The sequence below is a fragment of the Nannobrachium achirus genome, assembly GCF_963921795.1.
Source record: "Nannobrachium achirus genome assembly, chromosome: 12".
Classification (NCBI taxonomy): Eukaryota; Metazoa; Chordata; class Actinopteri; order Myctophiformes; family Myctophidae; genus Nannobrachium; species Nannobrachium achirus.
In genome coordinates this window covers 25421670-25438175 of record NC_137832.1, presented here as the reverse complement: position 1 = coordinate 25438175, position 16506 = coordinate 25421670, and the positions used below count along the sequence as shown (strand labels likewise).

The window sequence follows — 16506 nt, the reverse complement described above, 5'->3', positions numbered from 1 at the left end:
CGGTGCGAGGCGTTGTGTGCTTGTAGATGTTTGTGTGCTTGTAGGCTGTTTTCACTAGTTTAAATCATTTTAAAAATGATAAAAACAAAACAAACGGTTTTGGACATAAGGTTTCCACCCGACAACGACGAAATATAACTCCTGTAATTGGCCCACCGGCTTGTCACTTTGTCACACATCTTTGAGTAGCAGCAGCGCGCAATGAGGTCCTCTCCAACTCTCTTTCCCGGGCTGAATCAGGGGCCCAGCATGTCCCTGTCTATAATGATGACCTGGTGCCCTGCTCCCCTTTCTCTTCTCCCCTCCTCTCCCCCTTCCAACCCTGGAAGACCCCAGACTGCCGACCACCTCTACCACTGAAATGGAGGACTACGACGTTCAGTCGGCAGCCAGCATCCTGGCTTCGGTGAAGGAGCAGGAGGCGCGCTTCGAGCGCCTGACCCGCGCCCTCGAGGAGGAGCGACGCAACGTCTCCCTGCAGCTGGAGCATCATGCCAACTTGCCTCCCAACGTCCCCCCCTCTGCCACCACCACTACTGCCACCAGTCAGCCCCTGGCGTGGCAGCAGGTGGTGATGCAGGTAAAAGAACACATGCCATCATCACCCTGCTCTCCCTCCTAACTGCCAATCCAGACCTGGCTTTTACCTGCACACATACCTGCTTACCTATCCATCTATGTTCTGTTCAGCTCTCCACGTCCAGTGGTTCTCAAGCATTTTCATGTCAAGGACTCCCAGATTGATACTTTATGTATTTTTAATCCGCGGACCGCCATTTGAAAATATTATACTTTTGTCGAAAATAGCAGATACAAGCTCACAGCAGCAGATGATATCACGAGATGTGTGAGCTTGTAGATCGGCTATTCTCTAATAGCCGAACAATAGATAAGGCTTAACTGTTTAAACCGTTCCTCCTTTTGCTGGGGACTCCCCTGGAATCCCCCGGAAGCTGTTTTGAGAACCAGTGATCCACGCTATCAACCCTATTCCTTCTGTCTGAGCAGAACCCTTTCATTTCCATGTATTTGGGTCATGGCTTTACTTCTGGGGAACATATCTACAGGGTCCACAACACTAGTTTGGCTTGGAGATCTAATCTAATCTCTTTGTTCAATATACAGTATCTGGGATAGCATGCAGAGCCCCGTTTCGATTGTTCACATCCCACCGATCTAGGCCGCAATCAGTTGTGTGGGTGACTCATCGCTTGAGATTCTTCCTTTCATTCTCTCCTCCTCTTACGCCGTCACCTCCTGCCACCGACACCCAATCCCCATCTCCTTTCACCCCATGCTCTTTGATTTCATCTGCTGCTGGCATTTCTGATTGGATTTAGCCTTTCATCCAGCTTCGTCCGTACGTCTGGCATGCGATGGATGTCAGAGTCCTGCGTCCTGAGCCAGCAGGCTCTTGTGAATCGTGTCTCCTGCCCGCTGGAGGATGAGATGTGTGAGACGTGAAACAAAGCAGATGTTTAATCCCCTAGAAATGTCATCTGTCACCGCAGCCCATTGATTTACAGCCCGTCCATCGAATTACTGCCCTCCGAGAGGAAGTGATACAGTCCCTATTTCCTCTGTTATTGTAACTGCTGCGGTGTCTGGTGTCCTTGGGTCGTTCTACAACAGGCACTTTTCAAGCAGTGATTTAGTTGAAGCCAGTGAAACTCAGATGCACATATTATATTGTCCTCTTATTGCATCACCAGTAAATATCACCCTTTCAGTCACTAACTCTTAATTATGCTCTTAAGTTTAATTTATAGGCTATTCAACTTGTTGCATGCTGAAAATCTGTTATTTCCGTTGAGGGACACTCTCACCGGTCTGTTGAGACCGTGTAAATGCATTGCTCACTGTTGCTTAAAATTCTTGTAAAATTAAATTCAATGTCCACCTCACAGTTGCATTGAAGTGCGTTGTGAGCTTTAATTTGGGTATTTTCATCACACAAGTACGGTATATGGCTTAAGTGATTAATCTATCACCGCTTTACATTTCATATGTTATTGCTGTCTAAGTCTGTCCAGAAATGCAGTCCCTTCTTAATCCCTATGTTGCAAACACCTGGGCCTCACAAAAGATAAAATGAAGACGCTGCAGGTAAAATACAGCACAATAAACTAAACGCTTCACCCACTCCATCACCACAGGCACTGCAGATCAAGTATCCTGCGTGTGTGCGTGCGTTTGTGCGTGTGTGAGCCACCCATGCTATATTCCTGTAGGATTTACTGGAAGCCACTTTTAACCACTTGAACCCTAGCGTCCCTATTGTGTGCATGTCATAATAGGCAAACATTCAGTGAAGATAGATGAACATATTGCACGAAAATAGTTGATATATATGTATATCAGCTATATTTTGCAAAAGGATTTGGTCTAGAGGAATAAAATGAGGGGCGCCAAGGATAGACTGGGGGACACTGCTCAACATAGTACCGTACATACAGGAGTAGGGTATAGCTTGTGAATTAGTCCACTCTGTTACTCCACACACCGGGCCCCTTGCTGACACGCAAATGCACAAAACTACACACACAGTTCACATTTTGGGGAATCAATTGAGTGGAACATACCCGTGTGTATCTAAGTACACACACCACAGCTCTTAAATGTCACTTAGTCACCAGGTATCGGTCCATTGGCCAGACCATAAACACCCCTAAATGCTCTGGCAAATTGGATGCAGAGGGCTGGGACACAAATACCTGACAAGAGGGACAGAGGTGGAACAAGGGGGTTGGTCTTAGTCTGCTCAGTAACAATGCAAATAGGAAACCTTGGCAGGACGTGAGTGTTACCCGTGTGTGTGCGCATGCGTGTGTGTTGATGCCACTGACTGTACTGTACGACCCATTCTGATTATGAGTGATGAAGAATGCAACAAACACACACGCACACGCACACACACACACACACACACACACACACACACACACACACACACACACACACACACACACACACACACACACACAGGTCCCCTGGATACATGGTGATGGATTAACTTAGACCAGGGATCAGCACCTAGGGGCTCTGGTTCACAGCTGCAGGGGCATGCTCAATGAGGTCTGCCATGACTTAGACTTAGGGTCAGACGGGAAACTGGTTCCAGGTCTGATTAATGGAATCCCAAATACATGCCTAATGAGACTGATTAGTCGTCGATCTGACCAAAGCTCACCTTGGCAATAGGGCATTCACCAAATATTCGAATATTCGAATATCAAAGTCACTATTAAAAAAGATATAGTTTATAAAGCTTGGCTAGATAGGAAGTCCCCCAAAATAAACATATTTGAACTGGGGACCCTCACCCTGACAAGCATTTGGAATTGTAGGTATTACATTTAATGTGACTCGGCTCCGCAGATAAATATTGTGAAATATTGTGAAAATAGCCGATCTACATGCTCACAACGCCTCGCAAACGTTGCGAGGCGTTGTGAGCATGTACCGGTAGATCGGCTATTTTCACAATGTTCGCCTCTCGCTTACTTAATATTTGACAGTTTGGCCAGTCCTGTCGAATATTCGACTATTCGAATACTTTGAGGTCGAATAATTCGAATACTAAAAATCACTATTCGTGAATGCCCTACTTGGCAATGGAACAGATTGGTTCCAAACTCCATGTGGTTGCCCGGGTATGCGGTAAAATTGTGGGCTTTTGTCAAAATCTGTTACAGTTTTGTCTTCTGTCTGTGAGAATCGTGATCGTGGTCATGTTGTTTAGTTTGGCTTGCTTGCTTGAAAATTCACTGTTGCATTTTTAGTTCTATTTAATTCTAACAAATAGGAGAGCAGGAAAGGTCGTAAAGGAGACACAGGAGAGAATTTCCTCTCGGATTCCGTCCAAGGCAGCAGGAGCATGTCTGCATGCAGAAACAGGAGACATACCCTGCAAACCATCACTGGGCATGGTCATGGTGTCAGGTTTTTAACTAAATTCTATATGCTAGCAGGGGAATATCCTGATCAGTGGTGACCCAAGCATGAAAAACTGTTGGATCATCACTCGGCTGCACAGTGCACACCTTACATGAAAGCTAAGAAACAGAACTGATTTTAAAATGTGTAAAACTGATTTATAACTAGAGTAGCATTCACCTAAAAGGATAAACTAATCAGCGTGCCGATATGAAAGTAATACATCAGGTATAGTCTTCCAAGATTCCACCAGGGAGAAAATACTCATCATTATTAATGATTGTACAATTGGAACCAAATGGACCTGTATGGGTCCATTGTTTACAGCAAAGCATAGGGCTTAGGATTCAGCGTGGTTTAACACATAAGATAATATGATATCTTGTTTTGTTATGATATTGGCACAGCATGTAAGGTGGCTGATTGCCAAAGAGACCTTGACCATGCACGGCAGCAGCATGGGGCTCTTGTAAACACCATTGCCCTACATTCCAAGACCTTTCTACATGAATTATGATCTTTATTCAGCCTTGTAAGAAAGAACACTTACTGACCTACTACTGTCCAACGTCAACACCAAAGACCGGGGGTGGGATGGGGTTAGATTGGACTGACCACAACGTCAACACTCAGACGCTTTGTTACCGTGCTCTGATGGAGTTATTAAACAGTTGCGAACGGTATTCAGTAACATGGACTATGTCTATAGGGGTCATCTTTAAATATCTTCATTCATCGTCAGCCTGCTGGGACATGCAACCATATTGTTGTTGGCGGTGGTAGTGCACACTGAAAAACATGGCCTTTCTTCTTTTTTCCTTAGTCTGGTATCAGGTTTGCCTGCGGTAATTGATTTTAGCCCGGAGTGGCGTCAGAGCCCCGGCTCTGAAAGGTCAAGTGTTGAATGGTGACGGCTCTATGCGCGCAGAGTTGCAGCCAGCACTCAGACAGCCATGACTGTCTGGAGTGGAAGGGCTGCGGAAGGTGACCTCATTTCATATACACCAGACGCCTTATCTGTCTACCCACATCTACTGTCCCTTAGTGCATGCCGGGGAACACATGCACGCACATACACACAAATGTGCACGCACGCACGTGCACACACGCACGCACATGCACATGCACACGCGCGCGCACACACACACACACACACACACACACACACACACACACACACACACACACACACACACACACACACACACACACACACACACACACACACACACACACACACACACACACACACACAAACTGGATGGAGCTCATCAAACCGTGGAGCCAATCCTCCAACCTCATTGAAAAGGAAATGTAGTCTGGTTTCCTCGCACAGCAGAGAGACACAGTCATAATACGATGTTTGGTGTTTGGTATTCAGATGCCACATTCAGGCTCTCTCTCTCGGCGATACCGAAGCGCACGCCAATCCTCCGTCCCCCTCGCGCAAATGTTATGGAAAGTTTTCAAAGGCTCGAGAGCTTTGGAGAGTGAGAACAGTGCAGCCTTTGATGTCTGCTGCTGTCTGCGAGCGAAGACGTACACAGGCCCCCAGCCTAGTGGTGGCAATGCAGCACTCACCCCACCATGCCCTTCTCCCCCCCTTTGCCTATAGCCCTGCTTGGGCACAATGAATACAAAGCTGTCAGGCCGCTATATGGGTGAGTGTACATCTAACCCTTCTAGGGGCATGGGCCTGGGAGCCCCCATGCTCTCGTAAATCACCTGCCTAACAATGAGCCTTAGTGTCCGTCCGTCCTCCACTCCTCTCCCCTCCTAGTACCGTCAGGAACCTCCCATAAAATGTCCTAATTACCTTGGTGTGAAAGCGGGCTGCTTTGTTTATTTTTGCACCCCCCCCAAGTACCCCCCCGACACCCCCCCTTTTCCGTGTACTCTTTTTAAGTTCATTCTTAGTGCTAGTTTTCCTCGCTTGTCCTGTGCAACAGTCCGTGATTTTAAACATAAGTAAAAGCAATACTCTGCTTTATTGTGTTTGAATACAGCTAAACGACTGTTTTACATTCGTGATATTATGTACATTAAGCAGGTATTTGAAATGATAAAATAGGGTTCAATGTAGGCAATCTTTTGTCCTCCTCACTTGAATTTTAGGAATCTCGTTGAGTCACTGCCCAGTGAACTAGAAGCAGTGCTCTTCCGAGCACAGGTCTCCACCAGGCCGTGCGTCCTGGTGGTGCTACTGTATAATAGGCCAATGTAAAAAGGGTGGCATATGTTCTTCACCGTAGATCTTTCATGGCAATCGGACGCTGCATGCATGATTTCAAGCATTGTGTTCCAAAAATGTGTTTTGCTAAAGTCTACCTGCTGGTGGCGCTATAACATGACAATGTTAAAAAGGTAGCATTTGTTCCTTGACCTAGTGGGAATATGTGTGGCAAATGTCACGGTAATCGCAAGCTGCTGCGTTGATGATTTGAGGCATTTTGTTCAAAAACGGAGCAATCCTGCAAACTTTGGAAGCTAATATTAGCCAATCAGGATGGAATGTGAAATATCAGACGGATCGGACTTGATCACATGACTATAGAGATACTGTGTACCGATTTGCATGATTTTTGGATAAAATCTCAAGGAGTAATATCCAAAAATGTGTTTTACATAAGTCGGCCCAAAGGTGGCGCTATAAAAGGCTGATGTGAAAAATGCAGGGCAAAGGTTTATCCTTAGCCTCTAGGGAGTGTGCTTACAAAGTTTGAAACCGATCGGTGGAGTTATAGGTAAAACCACAAATCGGGCTGTTATAGCGCCACCATGAGGCTGATTAAAAAAAAATTGAGTGGCATTTCTTCCTCGGCCTAGTGGGAACATGTGTGCGCGATTTCATGATAATTGCACTTTGCGTTTGTGATTTGAGGCATTTTGTTCAAAACGGCTCAATCCCACAAACTTTGGAAGCCAATCTTAGCCAATCAGGATGGAATATGCAAAATCGGACAGATCCGTGTCGATCACATGACTGGCGAGATACTGCCTACCGATTTGTAGGATTTTTGGACAAAATCTGTAAGAGTAGTGCACAGAAATGTGTTTAGCAAACATCGGCCACTAGTTGGCGCTAGAAAAGGCCCATTTGAAAAATGTAGGGCAGAGGTTCTAGATTGGCATCCAGGGAATGTGTGTGCTCACTTTGGCAGCGACCGGGCCAACGGCGACTGAGATTTGGCGCTCACAAACTGCGAGGACGCACGGACGCACGGACGGACGGACGGACGCACGCACGGACGGACGGACGGACACACGGACGGAGGGGAAAACATACTCTCCCTCAGCCTTCGGCTGGTGGAGACAATCACACTGCACAATACTGTAGTCCTTGTGTTTTTGTGGGGATCTGTGTGTGTGCGTTTGTGTGCGAGCATGCGTGTGTGCGTGCGTGCGTGCGTGTGTATACGAAGGGGGGATTTAACTAGCTTTGTATCCCAGCTTGGTGCATGGTCTGATATGGGAGGACAGGAATTTCTTTAGTCAAGGTTGGAGACGGACACTTTCTCTTTGCATTCAAAGCAGTGAGAGAGAGAGAGAGAGAGAGAGAGAGAGAGAGAGAGAGAGAGAGAGAGAGAGAGAATCCCTTTTGTTACTACAGGGTTATTTATATTCCTCTTGGGTTGGCTCAGACCTTCATCCTTCAAATCATCCTCAACGCCAGTGGCCCTAATGCCTGCTGTCCTGGTTGTACCTCCTTGCCATTCGATCTCAATCCATTAAACCATTATGCTCACTAAAAGCACTGAGAGGGTCTCTGAAAACTGCTTCCATTTTCCATACCCACGCAAGTCCTCCCTGTGGAATAGGGGGGAACACGGGATCTCAATGCCGATGAAGGGCAAAGAGTCTTGGGTCCCTGGACAGTTTTAATTGTGTGTGTGTGTGTGTGTGTGTGTGTGTGTGTGTGTGTGTGTGTGTGTGTGTGTGTGTGTGTGTGTGTGTGTGTGTGTGCGTGCGTGCGTGCGTGCGTGCGTGCGTGCGTGCGTGCGCGTGCGTGTGCCTATGTACGTATGGGGTGCATCTCTCCACTCCGACATGTCTCCTTTCCGACATGTCTCCACTCCGACAATAAGAAGTCCATTTCGGAGTGGCGACATGTCGGAATGGAGAGAGCCTCCCGTAAGTATGCAGGTACAGATGTAACTATTGTAGAAGTCACCATTTTTGAGCGGTGCTAACCACTCCTACATTTGGTTTTGTCCATCCCTCACATGGCTCATTGGCCAAGTTTCACAGGACGCTTAATGAAATTAATTCATAAAGGCTCACTTCACATTGGGTGTGATTTTTTTCTTAACTACCTCCTCTCACTTGCCTAAGCCCATGTGTGGAATGAGGGATAATCTGGTCACTATAGTTGATTATATGACCTTCAAATGTATTTTTGGAGCGGTGAAAGCGCTCCCAATAGACAGGTATGTCCGTGGGTATGTCCCTGGGTGGGTGGCTGGGTGGCTGGGTGGCTGGGTGGCTGGCTGGCTGGCCGTGTCCGTAGCCTGGCAATACCTTGAGTGGCCACACACAACACACTAGTTAAAGGAGGGGCGCTGTTTTGTGCAGGCCAGGCACACTCACCACTCACTCACAGGCACAGTTTACAGTTTACAGTTTAGGCATTTAGCAACACACACAGGGTATAGCTGCTCAGATTCACCGCTCCACTTCGAACCGAGGTTTGATTTTATTATAACATAATAATAGTTGTAATCTTATGGTTTGCTTGCTGTTGTCTGCAGGCTAGGTGAAGGATAGATTCATGAATGGGGGACTCTCTGTCAGCCCCTTGGCACAGCGAGTGTGGGCCAAGCCCACATGTGTTTAAAATAAAGTGAGCTCTCCTTTACAGGACCCCAGTGCCACTTCAGGAATGTGACCTCAGTGCTTCCCAGTGTCCAGCAGGATAACCAAACAAGGCTGTGTACCCCCCGCCCCCTCGTAGAAAACCTAAATTGAAACCAGTCTGTATGCCCCACAGCTTTGTAGCCGGAATGGAGGTGTGTGGTTCTTCAAAGCCTTGATTTAATTACACTCGTGAGTTGGAGGTACGGGTGCGACATTTTTACTATGTGACTTACAAGCATGTAAATGGGGAGAAAATGAGGACCAGGAGAGGCAGTGAACCATGTTTTGGAGCGGCTGAGGGAGTAAATATGTGATTCATTGGACGTAACATTCCTGAGTTCTTCAAAGTGCCTCGTGGTTTTAACTACGTAGTTGGTTAAAGGGGAGTTGAGTGTTTGAACAGTTGGGATATTTTTGTCTATTCAAGTGCAATAGTAATTTAATTATACAGTCAATAAAATTGTCCATGACTAAATGAGTGGCTCCTAAACAGTGTGCCGCGATACAAGACCAGGTGTGCCATTTTGTGACAACCACAGATTGCAGTGTACTGTATACAACTACACCACTTTGGTCAAGGACCTGCTGGTGTGTTTAGCTCATTGAGAACAACACAGTTGACATTACATCCAGTGCCAACCATGCATTTTTCAAAGCATACCTTGGATTGTTAGATTCTTTAGGAAGCTTTGGATTCCGATCAGATTATTTGACTATTATATGAAGATCAACCAGCAGATACTTTATTAATATTATGAAATAGTTTTTCTTTTCTTTTTCCAATTATAACAGATATACATACATCACAAAACTACTACATAATACAATAACAACACATTCAAAATAAAAAGACAGTAATACAAACCTAAAAATACAAAATAAAAATACAAATTTGGTCATTCCTACACAGATTATCACTTGCCATAAAGAGATTGCAAATCAAGTACACCGCCTGAGTGTCCCCAGATGGGAATTGTAGAGTAAAATAGTCCAAGAATGTCTGCCAAACTTTTTAGAATTTCTGGACAGAGCCCCTGGGGGAATATCTAAGCTTCTCCAGTTTTAAATGTGCTATCACATCTCCGACCCTGCGTTGATGTAATGGCGAAATGGCTGATTTCCAATTGAACAAAATAAGGCGACGAGACGATAAAGAGGAGAAGGCTATTGCATCAGATTGAGCGACAGATACTGTCATTACACCAGGGACCACTACAAAAATTGCAGTCAAAGGGTTAGGGCTGATCTCTTGTCACATATAAAGGAAAAAGTCTCGAAAATCGAAATCCAAAATTGTCATAATGATGGGCATGAGCAGAACATATGGCAGAGAGTGGCTGGAGCCTGATGGCACCTGGAACAAGTCGGATCGACATCTGGGTAAATCTAAGCTAGTCTGCTCTTAGAGAAATATAATTTGATGATGAATGAATTCTTTCCACTGCCAGGTGCCAGGAATTGTCAGGGGTCTAAACTCCCATATCCTTACACCATGACTCTCTAATACGGTCCAATGATGAAAATGCCATCCCAGCAGATATTCTAAACTTGCACTGACTTTGGACTGACTATTTAATTCAGCAATCAAAATCTGACACTTGTTGAGGTCTCTCGTTCAGTCCATGCATCCCTAAACAGCAGCAACAACACACACATACTGTAGAACAAAACAGCAACTGGTCTTAAATTATTATTTTCCACCTGTCTAATATGCCAAGTCTATGAATGTATTCTTATTATTTGTATTGAACCAGATAATAAACGTTGACTACAATATGAAATGCTCTTCCCTCTGCCAATCAGCTCTCATTTGTGCAGCCACAATTTCAATTGTAGGCATCCATGAGTGTAGATACAGTATACCCATCATCATGCCACATCACCAGATAGCTAGATACTGTAAATGTGGTCTACAATGTTTGCTTACCTGCTTGGATGCCTTGATGTCGGTCTGACTGGCTGATTGAGTTGTAGCTCTACCTAGACTAGACCCAATTCTGTCATTTTTGAGCGGTGCTAACCGCTCCTACGTCTGGCTTTGAGTGTCCGTATGAGCACGAAACTGACGTCCCACGAGACTAACGTCATAACGTCAAAGTACGCAGAGACTGACAGAGACTTTGATTCAATGAAGGAGCAGATGTATAGTACACCAAGGGGCTGTACCGCATTGTATCAGCCGCCACATATTAGCAAGTTAGGACGTTGGAGAATGAGGGAATGGAAAGGATTGGACTTGGTATGCTATGCTCTGTTTCTGAGTCCCTGAGAGAGGTAACAGCTAAAAGGAGGGCAGTGACTGGCCAGGGCAGGAATGTGAGAAAAGATAGACGTATTAGCCTACTGTATTACTTTAATGTCCTCAGTCATACAGTATAGTCTGAAGGGATGCACTGTTTAGTTGAGCTTGTTTAGTTTTCATTCACAATTTAAAAAAAATACAACACACAAGAATGCATCATTAAATAAACAGTAGTTTAGATATAGGTGCTCTTTAATAGCGTTCCCATGCATTTATAGTACGATGCATGTACAATAACATGATGCTCAGAAAAGTCCCTATTCCTAGTTCCTACTGTGCTCCAATTAAATGAACATTACTTTTTGTAACCACCAGAAAATAAGTCACTAAAAGCAAAACAAAACACTAGACCCTAATCCTCTGGATCTCTGAGTATCCATTTCTTTCTCAATGCTGCTAGCATAAACAGCAGATAGCCTCTGGCAGGAAAATCTCATATTTACCCTGCAGAATACAAATAAATAGTGGATTAGGTTTTTGCCATTGCCAATTTACTAAAACTGGCAAAGTCAGTGTCATATTTTAATTAGCCTCTTAAGACATATATCTTTAGACCTGTATTTATAAGACTTTTTTATGGTTAGTAGTCTCCTAATTACTTTCTGTCTTTTCCCTCTCTCCTTCCCTCTTGCTGTCTGTCAACTTCCTTGCATCTTCCCTCACTTTATTTATATCTGTCTATCTCGCCCCCAGCACCCCCCTGAGCCCCTCCTCACTTCTTCATGTCTGACATCTTGGAAAGGAGGCAGAAAACATGATTTTAACAGACGCAGCTTCATTGGAGGTGGCTGGCTGTCAAGCCGCGCCTTACTGGCCAACATTAACCTTTCCACCATCTGTTCCACAGACCCTGTCCTGACAGAGAACTGACTCACATTGTCTTTGATTAACAGCTGTGGGATATTTACTCCACATACCTGTGTTCATTCAATATGGCCAGGCCAGCTACTACTCAGTGCCTAGCTGGTGTTAAGTACTGCACAGCACAGCCCTCTCTTATATCAAACCTTTGCATAACAAGACTACTATGAGTACAACTGCTATAATTTTTCCTTAAATTCTTTTGAAACAATTATTTATGAAGTATTCATGGGCAACTTCACTGTGAAGTGGGCATTGTGCAAATACGGCAAGTGTTCCCAAAGAGAGAAAACTTCCACTGAAGTTGAATAAGTCTCTGACAACAGTGATAGGGTGAATGTAATGTTGCCTTGACTATTAACAGTGTTATTTAAAGTAAAGGGATGTAACATAATGATGCGTGGGTGGGTACCAGGGTCTTTCATTTAGAACAAGTAGGGCAGCATGGCAAGCGGCTATTCTGACCTAATAATGGAACGCAATACCTCAGCCATTTATCCCTTCTTTCTGTGGATTCCGTCTTTGCTTTTTTTGTCCAGTCATCTTTTTTCCTTCTTTTCTTTTACCTCTTCTAAGGCTGTCTGACCAGCCCCCCCCTCTCTCTCTCTCTCTCTCTCTCTCTCTCTCTCTCTCTCTCTCTCTCTCTTAATGTTGTCCCTAAAAGGAAAGCGTCCTGAACTGAGCCTCCATTTGCATTATTAGATTAACATTCTTCCTCGGGGCTCAGTCACAGTAAATATATGTGAATCGGAATTCTTTCACGTACTTCTCATCCCCCCCCCCCCCCCCCCCCTTATATCAAGTGCAACGAGGGGAATGGGACAAAGCGTTGCATGAGAACAGCACGCAAGAGTGGGGGCTATGTGTGTGTGTGTGTGTGTGTGTGTGTGTGTGTGTGTGTGTGTGTGTGTGTGTGTGTGTGTGTGTGTGTGTGTGTGTGAGCGAGCATAAAAGTCTGTAAATATGGGATGCCTTTGCCTCAAAGTAGCCTGCCCCCCTCCCTCCCTCTCGCTCTTTCTCTCCAACCTCCCAACTTTCTCTCTCTCTCAGATTCCCCTTTTTATCGCTCAGCATCTTCTATGCCAATGAGGCAGTCCTGTCAGTCCCTAAACAGGGGAGAGGATGGAGGGCGGGGGCAGCTAAGGGGAGGGGTTGGTTGGTTGGTGGGATTGACAGACAGATGCAGCTGGAGCAAAGAGAGAGAGAGAGAGCCCTGCCACTGGTCCCACCCACCCCACCACAGAGAGAGAGAGAGAGCTAGATAGAGAGAGAGAGAGAGAGAGAGAGAGAGAGAGAGCTAGAGGGAGAGAGAAAGAGAGAGAGATAGAGCTAGAGGGAGAGAAAGAGAGAGATAGAGCTAGAGGGAGGGAGAGAGAGAGAGAGAGAGAGAGAGAGAGAGCTAGAGGGAGAGAGAGAGAGAGAGAGAGAGAGAGAGAGAGAGAGAGAGAGAGCTACCACTGGCTGGTTGTCTGGGTCTGGGAACCCCTCATTCTATTCACACAAACACACCCCTCCTTCTCTCCTCCCTTTCTCTCAGCCCTGGAGGGTTTTGTTCTCTCTGGGTAACTTTTGAGTGTGTCTGCGCGCGTGCGTGTGACTAGTGTGTGCACACACTGCACACGGACGGTTGAATTACGCTTCTTCTTCACATTTCTGGATTCCTTGCTTTCGTCACAGGGGTTTTTCCTAATAGTATTTTTTATTTTTAAATCTCGGCCCCGGGTTTGGTCCACGGTTGGTCTTTCTCGCCAGCCAGCCTTCCACACTAGCTGCTATACGACCACGGACTACCAAAACGTGTATAGCATCTCTCTCTGCTGCCGAGCTAACGGAAAAGAAGAGATAGGTCTTTCACTCCCTCCTCGCTCTCCGAGAGAGGATTTGGACCGTGTGTGTGAGAGAGAGAGAGATAGAGAGGGAGAGAGATAGAGAGAAAGGGAGAGAGAGAGGATGGCAGCCTTCCTCTGAGCTAGCTGTGCGCTCACACAGTGAGGGAACTCACCGTTAACAAGAGAAAGCGAGACGGACTGGACTGGACTGGACTGTCTGGAGGGAACGGAGAACTTTTCGTCAAGGAGGTGGAAATAGTGTCGTTGGTGTTTTATTGTTTTTTTTTAAACGAAAGGATTTTGGACGATGCCCGCCGAAGTGAAACAGGTTAGTGGTGGTGGACGTGTTGGTCCCTGGCTGCCCCCCTCTCCTTTCCTATCAAATTTCAACTGTCTGTCATTATTGATCTCTCTCTCTCTCTCTCTCTCTCTCTCTCTCGCTTGCGCGCGCGCGCGTGCGTGCGTGTTTGCGTGTGTGTGTGTGTGTGTGTGTGTGTGTCCAAGTGATTGATTCGTTGTTCCATTCACCATGCTTGATGTTTTCTATCTTTGCAGTAGCCTATCTATTTCTTTTTTATTTATTTGTATTTATTTGTTATTCTATTCTTCCGATACCGTTCTGTATGTGTGCATTTATGTGGGTCTTTATTGGGTTATATATGGGCGCACGCGTCGCGTGTGAGTGTTTTTGTTGCTTGTCAATGTCTACTCTACATTATGCCTTTATGCATCATCAATTTACAGTCTCTCGACCGTTTCTGGCTCCGTTTCTCGCTGTACTGTAAATAGCTAAACATGGCACAATAATATAGTCGGGGGGCTCGACTCGCAAGGAGCCAATGGTATGGTATGAATTACGACTGCTCTGACACATCAACAGTGTCTCTGTCACTGGCATGATGTTGATAGCGGTGGAGGATGCATAGCCTAGTATATACACCAGAGCTCCTCTGACTTTGAACTGGCAGTATCTGTTCCCGTCACGGTGCAAGTGTTGAGAGTTCCTAAATGATGGGGTTGTGGGAGGCAGAGCGCAGAGGGGGAGCAGGATTTATAGGCTGTGTGCCCGTAGTTATGGAGAGATGAGGCGTTTAAATGCTTTTGTTTTTTTCCCCCATGAGTCTAGAGACACCACAGGAGAATGTGCTTACTGAAATTGTGTGTGTGTGTGTGTGTGTGTGTGTGTGTGTGTGTGTGTGTGTGTGAGTGGTATCAAAGTAACTAAGTACATTTACTCAAGTACTGTGCTTGAGTACAATTTTGAGGTATTTGTACTTTACTTGAGTATTTCCAATTTCCAATACTTTTACTTCTATTCCACTACAGCTCGGATCCAAATATTGTACCTTTAATCCACTACATTTATTTGAAAACAATAGTTACTAGTTACTTTGTAGATTTTGATTATTATTACAATATATAGCCTAAACTAGTAAGACGCCTCAGGGCGACATGTCGCGCCAATTCTTGGCTACTATCTGGCCAGTGATGTATATTGGACCAGTTACCCAATCTCAAGTGCCTGTTGAGATTGGCAGAACATGCCCATATATGGGCATTACCAAATATGGGCATTCCCAGATATGCCCTTAATATTGATGATATCAGGACAGGGATCTCCATATATGGGCATAGAACGGACAAGGACGTAATTAATTTGCAAGTGTGATCTGGGAATGCCCATATATGGGCATGTTCTGACATCACAACTATATATGAGCATAAAATATATGGGCATAGAAGGGACATCAAGCCAGAGCGTGAGATCAGAGCAGCAAACCCATTCTGTTAAGAGTGGTTCACCTACATCACAGTGACATCAGAGCATGATGTCACAGTGATGTCACAGTGACAAGGGAACCAATAGAAAAACTGTAAAACTGTGTACTGACTGACTGAACAGACAGACAGACGGAGACAATCTGTGACATTTCACATGGTATACTGCTACCTTCAGTCGCAATTAACCACTTCAGCTCTGTATAGGCTACATTTCGGCCAAAACCTGAAATGGGACATTCTGCCTAATGAGTACTTTTACTTTTGGTACTTTAAGTACATTTTGATACCAATACTTTTGTACTTTGAATAGCCTATCTGTCGGTGTGCATCCATGCGTGCAGCAGTATACTGTAGGCTACTTATTTGTACAGGTGTGTAATGGCTGTTGTAAAGTAGCCTATATTCTATTCCTGCATGTGTAAGTGTGTTTGTCTGTGCGTGTGCTCATAATAATGACACGACTGGATTGGAAGCGCTCCTCTCCTCTCCTCCTGTGTTGGAAACGCACCACAGACAACAGCCTCTCCCCTGCTGTGCTTGGCAGCGCTCAGACGCATAGATGGCAGCGGGTAGCCTCTGCCTATCTCACAGGAGAGAGGAGACGAGAATGCTGTTGCCTAATGTTTCATTTACAAGCTCACTATATGACTATATCATATTTGGCACGCGACACTGTCATGCGACAAGTATTTAAGGTCAACTCTTCTTCAGCAACGCCCTCCCTCCCTCTTTTTTAGGGGGGAGTCCTCTGGCAGATGCCAGCATTCCATCTCAACCATTCACGCTTTGATAATGCGTTAACCGTTAACCCTGTGGATAAATAGCTGAGCAAAGAAAAAAAGACGAAAAAAAGTTTATTTGTGTTTTGGTCCTCCTCAACAGTAGACTAAGCCATACATTCCTTTCCCCCATTGTCTCTACTGCGTAGGCGTGTTGGTTTTG

At 45.3% G+C, this 16506-nt stretch overlaps 1 protein-coding gene across 1 annotated transcript in view; it reads left to right on the top strand.

Annotated features, from left to right (window-relative positions):
- Positions 1–361: 361 nt before the first annotated feature.
- The window catches only part of arvcfb (ARVCF delta catenin family member b), a gene marked incomplete at its 5' end in the record, with an annotated part of 181166 nt that continues 165021 nt past the window's right edge, over positions 362–16506 (top strand). The window contains one exon of the mRNA XM_080738997.1: positions 362–580. Within this exon, the coding sequence (XP_080595123.1) occupies positions 362–580 (219 nt within the window). The remainder of the gene's footprint in view (positions 581–16506) is intronic.